General features: G+C 40.5%; 1 protein-coding gene across 1 annotated transcript in view; it reads right to left on the reverse strand.

Annotated features, from left to right (window-relative positions):
• Positions 1 to 9,654: 9,654 nt before the first annotated feature.
• LOC106674525 (CMP-N-acetylneuraminate-beta-galactosamide-alpha-2,3-sialyltransferase 1-like) overlaps positions 9,655 to 10,514 on the reverse strand; it is a 45,918-nt gene continuing 45,058 nt past the window's right edge. Inside the window, exon 7 of the mRNA XM_076880967.1 lies at positions 9,655 to 10,392. Coding sequence (XP_076737082.1) covers positions 10,225 to 10,392 — 168 coding nt within the window. The 3' untranslated portion in view covers positions 9,655 to 10,224. The remainder of the gene's footprint in view (positions 10,393 to 10,514) is intronic.

Genomic DNA, 10,514 nt, shown 5'->3' on the forward strand with positions numbered 1-10,514 from the left:
CAGGACTGGGACATCTAAATAAAGGTGTGAAACAATCGCCTTCAAAAGGTTATCAATTAACTTTAATCAAAATTAGGACCACTCGGTGCGGCAAGAGTTAATAGTTATTAGTCTCAACACCCAAGGATAATTAGAAGAGCATGACTGATATGATGCAACTGAGATTTTGTTACACTTAATTTTTGCAAAACACAAATAAAACTAAATTGAAACTAAGGATTTTCAGAAAATAAAAACTAGACTAAACTAGCAAAGAATTGGTAAAAACTAATTACAACTGGCAAAAAATTGAAAATCTGGAGTCGAAACTAAATAAAAGATAAAACCTAATGAAAATGGCGAAACGTTTAAAACTCTGGTGCAGAGATTGGCAAATCTGACCAGGAACGTTATAAAATTGATTGTCGGAACAGTCAGCGTTAAAGCCACTTTTGACAGTCCATACTAGGATGGCATTGGACATCTTGGGGGTGGAAAGGGGGTTGGTGTGACCAAGGTGTGGTTTGGCTTGTCGTATGTATATTTGAGATCATATGGCTCTGGATGGACCAGTTACCAGGGCATGGAAGGAGGACAGACTCATTAAAGGAGGAGAAGGCATTTCCTGGGATTGGAGATCCTCTGGGTGAGTGGTTGATTAAAAGCATGCATAAAATAGAAGTTATCTGTTGTTATTGATTGGTAATAGATTGATAATTGGCCACATTTACAGCTGTATTGACTTGTTGTGGACGTAGTCGACTTCAGGTTAAAACACTCTCATTAACAGGTTGAAAATAGTGATATTAAAGGAAGAGTATGCAGCGCCACCCTGTCAGACGCCAGTGATGGTGGAGCTCACTGATGAATCAGGTGAGCTGGATTCATGGCTGATTCAAAACTAAGATCCCCCTGCTGTGGTCAGTAAGGGGAGAAAAGGGGGAAATAAAATCAAGAATTAAAGAGGCATTTATAAACGTTTAGGTGTCAAGTGAAACGGGACAAAAGGGGGTGTTATACTGTTATTTTCAATGTCAGCATTATTATTGTATGAGAATCATGCAACAAGCATTGCATCGATGATCATTTATTGAAGTTTTTGACCTTATACTAACATCTATGTTCCTGTGATTGTTATAACCTCTGATGAATCTTCTATTTACAGGTGTTAGGATAATGATATAATTTTTCATTGCAAGTGTAACCATGATCATTTTTATACATATTGCAACTTGTTGCTCATTGTAGAGTTGTGCTCAAGTTAATAAGGGTTAAAAGCTACAGTCAGCGCGAATGTCTGACTGATCTATTGAGGGGAAAGGCTTCGAGCATGGAGGGCCGCACGCGCTTACAAAACACTGATATCATGTTATTCTTTGTGATCTTTTCTTCAATTATGTCTTTAAGGTTAGTTTAAATAGTGGCAGTTAATTAAACGAGATTTATTAAAATATTAAATACCTGAGTCAGAACGTTACACGCGGATCACCTTAAGAGTCTGGGAAACTTTGTAGCTGCCTAACTTTTTTTTTTGAATGTTCTAGCTCCGTTGATTTGACACATTGGAATGTGTCAAAAAAGGGGGGGAAGGTAGGATTCCAACATGGTGGGAGCTTTAACATCAAACCAGGATTATTTGAACATCTTATAACTTCATTTGTGTCTTTAATAATTTAGGAATGGTAAAGCTTAAGCTAATAGCGGTCCGAGAAGACGGACCTTTTAGAGAATCAGTGAAAAAGCATAAACTATCACTTTCATGTTTAATCATTACTCATTGAAATGAACTGAATAGCGTTTAGAAGATTTGTTAATTTTTTGTCTTTTGTTAAAAAGAGGGGTTTCAATAATCTTCAGACACACCTTGCAAATGTGCTTATAACGAGTTGGCACTCGGCCTTTTGAAGGTCAGAAGCTTCGTTCGGCGTGACTGTCCGGACTGATAAAGTGTAAGAAATGCCTTGAGTGCGGAGGGCTAAATGCAAACACTGCTTACACACACATAAGATATGATTAGAATAAGTCCCTGGGACATTCTGAATGTTTTAGACCAATTCTGAATCACTAGAAGGTCAGTAGATAATAACATTAGATTATTAGGGTTAGGAAGAGAGGTGTTTTGGTTTTCTGTCTCTTACAGAGCAAGGAACAGACACCAGACGAGGTCACAGAGATGCGAGGACCCTCCGTAGCAGAGTCAGTCACAGTGACTGCCGAGACATCAACTGGGTCCAAGGGTCATGGCGTTTGGGCTCCAGCTAGTCACCACAAAAGGATGGATCCCATAAACACAGCAATAACCATGAAGGGGTTGGCGGAAATCCGGGAACACCAGACCAACGAAGTTCGAGAGGCTTTTGGGCAAAAAGGGGACACCTTCCTGTTCCTTTTTCTGGAGGATACACAGATCGTTGTTTGAAATCGGAGCAGAATAATCCCCTGATCTGTGTTACAACTGAAGGGTTGTCTAACCCCTAAGGCGGAAGAATTAAGAGCAGAGGATCACCCAACTGGACGACACTGGTAGCTGCAGCAATAAAATAAAGGTTATGAGCTCTTCGGACAGAGGTTCTAGTCTACGTCTGAATGGTATAAGGGAACACCAAATAAAGCAGTGGGAGACAAGGACATTGTCATCTGGACCTGCTACTGTTGGAATCCTAGTTTTTCTTGCACCTGACTTGCGTAAACACAGAGGTCATCTTGCATATGGTTTGCCCCTCAGGGGGACAAAGGACCTCAGGAGTGAGAAGAGATGAACCCGGCCACACTGGGCTACAGGGTGTTTGTGAGGTCATTATTCTAATGACCTCATCAGGGGGAATTGTAAAATTATGATATTATTTTATGCCATGTTATACCCCTAATTAAAGATTGTGAATTATTATGTAGTTTTAGTTTGCATTATTCTCCTGAATTAGAAGAAGCTGATAACTATTGCATTAGTTAAACTGATTTGCATTACATTAAATTGCTGACTTGTTGTGAATGAATGATATTGTTTTATGATGCATTATATTGCTGAGTTATAAGAAATACTGTTCGCAGAAGGTTATTGTCTAATTTGTCTGAGTAGAAGAGAACAGAGTGTGCTGGAGTTTTCTGCCCCATTTCAGCAGGAGCAGATAAACAGGGAGCCAAGGTCGTAGCTTAGGCGCTGTGTGAGAGAGAGCATGTGAATGTTTAGGCTTTTTATGATAAGGTGGAGGCACCAGAGGTTATAAAAGTTTGAGCAATGCTCCACCATTTTGAGATTTTGAGGCTGTCTGCATCAGTGTCCATCTCCCACGTGTGTGATCATTAAATCATCGTTTGACTCAACCCGGCCGGACCAGTGTTGTTATTGTGGTTTTTTCTCTTGTCTCCATCCCCAATATTTTGAACCTTAACACATGCTGCTTGGGGTTGGACGGGGATGGATCACCCTTTATGTTGTGGTCTGGCCGCGCCTAGACAGGCCATAACATAATTGGGGGCTCGTCCGGGAAAAAGTTCTTTTCAAGGTTTAATTCAATTCAATTTTATTTATATAGCGCCGAATCACAACAAAAGTCGCCTGAAGGAGGGTTAGGGGTCAGTTATCTTTACTTTTAAGATAACTGAAAAAAATTTGTAACACAAGTAGCAATATAAATGTGATTTTTTTTGCCTGTCCCGTTTGGTTCTTTTGCCATCAGAATTATTGTCTAAAGGCGAAGAAAGATGCCCAACGGATTTACTTTACCAAATGGACCATCCCAGCCTTGCCGTAATGGTCTATTTGATTCACCTTTTATTGTTTATTTTATTTTGTATTTTCACTTGCTAGATACAGGACAAACTTGAATGAGGAAAAGAAAAGGGAAAAAGAAATAGGGAAAGAAAAACAGCACAGAAGAGGGATGGGGATAAAGGGCAAAAAAAAAACCCAACAAAATAAGCAGACAAAAAATACATATATCAATCACCTGGATCACCTGCTGAGAATGAAAAAAGAAAACAAGCAGAAGAAAACGAGAGCAATAGAATAAACAACATCACAATGATATATGGGAATATAACAGTAATTACTAAATATTAAACATTATTGTGCAGCACGTAAGATCGACAGCGCACAGTGTGCTTTGAGGTAGGAGACAAAAGGGTGTCGTTTGTGTGTGTGAGCACCCGTGTGTACACCTGTGAGCATGAACGCACTTGTTTTTGAAAGTTCCTTCATGTAATGATCTGCTAGAGGGTGTGGGGAGCCACTGCCCTGTCCACCAGGGTATGAAGCATGTATGGAGGGGATCAAAACTCCAGACATCGAGAGGCCCCCAGAACACAAGAGACCAAGGAAGACCAACAGAGGGGCAGCCGCGCCACTATCCCAGAAAGAGCTGAGAAGAGCCCCAGATGAGGGGTCACTCAGCTGCCGTGGAGTAGAAGCCAGGGGAGGTTGCAGTGACGTGCCCGTGAGCTCCGCCGGCAGCCAGCTGTGCCAGAGTGACTGAGCCCAAGGCCGAGAGGCCGGGGGCACCCCACCCCCAAAGGGGCCCGAGCGAGCCCCAGGCTCCAGGCCCTGATAAGCAGCCGCCAAGGAGTGAGCCGGTGGGTACCCGGACGCCCATCCCCGGACACAAAGAGCCACCAACGCACCGATGTCTGAGGGCGTCTGCCACTGGCAGGGGGAAGTGGTGGGGGAGATACTGTAGCCTTGTTGTACAAACAAGCCTGCATAATGTAATAAATATAGAATTTGTAAAATAGTAAACCTAAAAAGAAACACTAGGTACAAGATACATGAGTACCTATGATACGGTGATACTTTTGGTAAACAACCATTTGACTAACATGTGTGTCTCACCTGCTCTTGTTCCATCTCTGTTCTGTCCTCATTCTCCATCTCCCTCTCTGTTCCTCTCTCTCCCTCTTTTTGCTGACAATCAAGCCATACACCAACATCATCAAATATACAGTTGAAACCAGATATTTATGTACTCTTCAGATAAAAACGCAAACACTTTTTTAATTGTAACATCAAATCAGACTAAATGTTAATTTTTTTAGATTGATAAATATAAAAAAACATATTTGTTAACTTTAAGAGTAAAGTGAGAAACTGTCTGTATTTCTTAATTGCAAATGGCACCAAATTGTATTCAACATTGAGCCACACTTAAGGAACTCCACAATTCTTTTCCTGGTGTTTTGGTTGATATCTCTTGATTTTCCCATGTCAAAGAAACAGGCTCTGTGTTTTGCCTTATATGCATCCACAGGTGTGCCACCAATTTACTCACATGGACTCTACTAACCTATCAGAAGCTTCTTCAGCTCAGAATGGAATCGTCTGGAGTTTTCTTATTAATTAACAATAAACTTAGTGTACATGTACTCCTAAATTTGATGAAAGTGATAAAAAATAGACAGCTAGCTCAGTCTCTCTTTATTCTGACATTTAACTAATTCAAAAGATATTTCAATATTTATTTATCCAAAACAAAACAAGTTTACTCTAAATTGATGTTGTACAGTAAAAAATGGTCTTGTGTTTTCCATAAAGTGTATGTAAATATCTGTTTTAAACTGTGAATATACTGCTGTATTGAAATTCTTCTTGTTTTGCATAGAAATATACTGAACAACATACAAAGCATAATATATAAAATAACATCTACCTGAGTTTTTTTCTTTGAAAGAAGCTCCTAATGTCCATTCTTGTATATCAGTGCATTACTGAAACCGATTTATTTATCCGTGGAGGGTAAGAACTGAAAATATGAAATAAACACACATGTAAGCTAAGACTCTCTAAAGAAAAAGCATTGTTGTTGTTCGGCTTTTCATTTCGCCATTTGTTAATTCACTTGAAGAGCAAGTAACGTAATATTGCTCAAGCGATCAGTTTGATATCAATCTTTCGTGATGCACCGTCATATTTACATTATTTGTACGGTACGAATGATTTGTTTTGGTACCTGGTCAAACTTAAGCTCTCCTTAGTATGCCTGGCTCCGTTTCTCCAACAGCGCACTCACAGGCAGCAGCTGGCCCGCCCCCTCGCTCGGTCGCTTAGTACTTAGTACTGCTTCTTACTGTATTTACTTCCTCTTCAACACTTATTGAGCACTTTCAAGGACATTTCGTATCACTGCTATGCAGATGATATTCACGTATCTCCTTTAAGCCCCATGATGTTTCCAAGCTACAGATTTTGCACAAGTGCATAGACTCCATTAGATGTTGGATGGCTGGAAACTTTCTTCAACTAAATGAGGAGAAGACTGAAGTTCTTGTTTGTGCTCCTAAAAATTTTGTACCTAGTGTTATGGAAAACTTGGGTCCACTTGCTATATTTGCAAAACCGTCTATCAGGAGCCTTGGTGTTAGTATTGACTCAGCTCTGACTTTGGATGCCCATGTAAAATCTTTGGTTCGCTCCTGTTTTTATCATTTGAGAAACATTGCTAAGCTGAGTCCAATTGTATCGCGCTCCGAATTAGAAATTATCATTCATGCATTTGTTTCATCTCGTCTGGACTACTGTAATTCTTTGTTTACTTGTTTATGTAAAGCCTCTTTGGAGCGTCTGCAAGTTGTTCAGAACGCTGCTGCAAAGCTTCTGACCAAGTCCTCCAAGTTTTCACATGTCACACCCCTGCTGATTCAGCTGCACTGGCTCCCCGTTAAATTCAGGATCCAGTTTAAGATTTTGATCTTGACTTCCAGGGCCCTGCATGGAAAAGCACCAACATATATAAGTGAACTTTTGCATCCATACATTCCCAGCAGGTCCCTGAGGTCATGTGACCTGGGCTTGCTTGCTGCCCAGCACACGAGGCTGAAAACAAAAGGCGACAAAGCTTTTGGAACTGTGGCCCCCAGATTGTGGAACTCTCTCCCTTTGAGCCTGAGATCTGTGGACTCAGTGGTCGCTTTTAAAAAACAGCTAAAAACCCATCTTTTTAAACTTGCTTTTGGTTGATTTTTATTTTTAGGTTTTAGCTTCTGTGAAGCATTTTGTGATTTTTATCTTGAAAGGTGCTATATAAATAAAGTTTTACTTACTTACTTTACTTACTCTTTTTGGGACAGTGGCGTGGCTGCCCCTCTGTTGGTCTTCCTTGGTCTCTTGTGTTCTGGGGGGCCTCTGTATGTCTGGAGTTTTGATCTCCTCCATACCTGCTTCATGCCCTGGAGGACGGGGCAGTGGCTCCCCCCACACCCTCTAGCAGAACATTACATGAAGGAACCTTTTAAAAAGAAGTGCGTTCATGCTCACAGGTGTACACACGGGTGCTCACACAAACAAACTACACCCTTTTTGGCTCCTACCTCAAAGCACACTGTGTTCTGTTGATCTTATGTGCTGCACAATAATGTTTAATATTTAGTATTTACTGTCATATTCCCATATATCATTGTGATGTTGTTTATTCCATTACTCTCGTTTTCTTCTGCTTGTTTTCTTTTTTCATTCTCAACTGATCCAGGTGATCGATATATGTATTTTTTTTGTTTATTCTGTTGGTTTTTGTTTTTTGCCCTTCTCCCCCGTCCCTCTTCTCAGCTGTTTTTCTTTCCCTCTTTCTTTCTCCCCTTCTTTCCCGCAGTCAAGTCTGTCCCGTATTCAGCAACTGAAAATAAAATAAACATTAAAAGGTGAATCAAATGGACCATTACGGCAAGGCTGGGATGATCAATTTGGTAAAGTAAATCCGTTGGGCATCTCTCTTCGCCTTTAGACAATAATTCTGATGGCAAAAGAGCCAAACGGGACAGGCAGAAAAAAAAAAAAAAAAAAGGAACAGCTAGCGGGGCCTACACTTTCTTCGGCTGCACCAGCTATAGGGGCCTGGCTAGCTACGGGTGAATGAAGGGTGCGAAGCCAAGTCTCCAATTCAGTAATCCTGGCTTCCAGAGCTGCAAATATGCAAATATTCCCATGAGAAAAGTGATTCTCGAGTATTGAACGATTTGTTCATGAATCGCGCATCACTATTTCATACAGAACTTTCTACATAACATTCTATGTTATGTCACTCTGACTGTGATGTGATACTACACGATCATGCTTTATGCTATCAAGCTAGAACAGTGTAGGTATAAAACAATATCTTTAGTGATGGGGATTTTTAAAGTCAAATTATAGTACAAATATATGTAATCTATTGGTATCACTTGACTGGTTTTAAACAGTAATACATTGGTATAGTTTTATGGTGATTGTTTTATACTTTCTGTTCTACCATACAGGATACTCTACTGCACACACAACTGAAGTCACAGAATTTTTTTTTTCATATTTTGCAATTCCAGGAGCCAGACTTTCTTGCAATTCTTAATCTGGAATCTGGTCTTGTGTGACCCTAGCTCAGGGGTCAGAAACCTGCGGCTGATATTTGAGTCGCTGTAAATAGTTTTAAAAAACCTTTATACTTGAAGTTAATGTTTTAATTTGTTGTTAGCAGTGTTGGGTAAGTTACTTTGTCAAGAGATGTATTCTAAAACCCTTCTTCAGCAGAGAATCAGAGAGGAGAAACACAGGTTTTCTTGCTATCAAGGGCAGCCACTAGAGCGCTCGCACGAGAGTGAGGGCACAGAGACTCGCTGGTCTTTATTTTATACATCAGTGGGTGTTTGTTCCTTACATTGGAATGTGGATGTTTATACAGTGGGGCAAAAAAGTATTTAGTCAGCCACCGATTGTGCAAGTTCCCCCACTTAAAATGATGACAGAGGTCAGTAATTTGCACCAGAGGTACACTTCAACTGTGAGAAACAGAATGTGAAAAAAAAAATCCATGAATTCACATGGTAGGATTTGTAAAGAATTTATTCGTAAATCAGGGTGGAAAATACATCCTCTTTGTCTACTGCAGCAAATTGACACTGAGTATTCAATCAACTTAGCAAACAGACAATTTAGATAAGCTCCAATATGCACACTTTTGATTAAAGGTGGCACTTACCTTTTTAAGATGACCCGGGTCGCTGTTCGCTTTGCTGGCCGAACCCCAGACCACCCAATCTGTCTTCCTCAGCCTCCTACTGGAAACCCCAGATGAGCCACCAATTGCAGCATGCACCTCATCGGATGAACGGAAGGCTGTGGTGTGTTCAATGACTACCAAATCATCAGAAATCCCACACTCAAAAAATACCTGGGTTACACTGGCAGCACAGATTACACAACAGCTGGTCTCAGTGAGTGTGACAGCAAACACCTTATCCGATCACGTGGTCTCTCTAGCTGTGCCACGGAACCAGCAGAGCCAGACACTGGTTTTGCGATGCAAGCTATGAGGACACAGCGGTAAGGCCTAAATCAACAGAATCCAGAGCATCACAAAAGAAAAGGCCAGGCTGCAGTGGCTGTGAGTGCATGTTTCCAACTACATCCGGAAGGGTAACTGGCAGCAAAATTCAGGACACCTCCAGTCCACTCATAGAGTCTCTGATCTGGAGGCTCATCTAATATGTACCTGGATGCCAACCCTACAGCCTCTTTTCCTTGATTTCTTCTTAGGATTTCCTGAGGCACTTTTTGTAATTAGCTCCTTTTCCTATCAGGAAAAGCACACAAATAGTAGGGGGAAAGTTTCCTTGAACTATCCCAATCATCATAAAGGCGTTCCATAGACTTTTTGATGTGGAGCAGGGGAGAACAGTCATACGTCACAGCGGCAGAGGTGCATTTATTAAACGTCAGGGTTGATATAATAGCATAAAATGTAATAGGAAATTGCAGACAGGTAGAAGCCAAGCACAGGCATCATCTTGCTTGTCATCAGAAGCTATGAAGCTATGATTTTAATCATTTTACATCTCACCAAGAGATGTAAGAGATACTGTGTGTGTGTGTGTGTGTGTGTGTGTGTGTGTGTGTGTGTGTGTGTGTGTGTGTGTGTGTGTGTGATTAATATATCAGTGGAACAGCTCAGATAGGGTAGCTAGAGAGACAAGACTGAAATGGTTTCAACATGTGCAGAGGACAGATAGTGGATATACTGGACAAAATATGATGAAGAATAAGTTGCCGAAGGGGAGTAAAACTGTTTTATGAACAAAATGGAAAAGATCTTTTGTATGGTGGTATACTGAAAGGACTTTATTGTATGTAAACACTTCCAAAAATAAGTAATCTCTGATACCCAACATGCAACTAATGAACAAAACTACACATTTTTTTTTTCTTTTTAGATCTACTATTCTTAAGTATTTTAATTCTACAGTTCTGGGGGCTGCTTATCTTAATGCCCCTGAGAGACACCAAAAGCCAGATTACCATCCTCTGAAAAAATGAATTTTCCGTTGCTTATGAAGTTTCTCGATATATTGATATTCCAGCTTTCCAGGATGTTGTCCAGTTCTCAGACGTGTGTTTTTGATTTCCTCATAGTAATGATTCCAGTTTCCATTCTTGTCTGCTCCAAATCCAAACACATTAACCTGAAGACACAAAAATGTGGATTATTAATCACAAATGAAATTAACATAAAATAATTATAGATTATAGATTTCATTAACATGCTTTAGCTCAGGGGTGTTGAACTCCAGGCCTCGAGGGCCGG

The sequence above is a fragment of the Maylandia zebra genome, unplaced genomic scaffold (genome assembly GCF_041146795.1).
Source record: "Maylandia zebra isolate NMK-2024a unplaced genomic scaffold, Mzebra_GT3a scaffold02, whole genome shotgun sequence".
Lineage (NCBI taxonomy): Eukaryota > Metazoa > Chordata > Actinopteri > Cichliformes > Cichlidae > Maylandia > Maylandia zebra.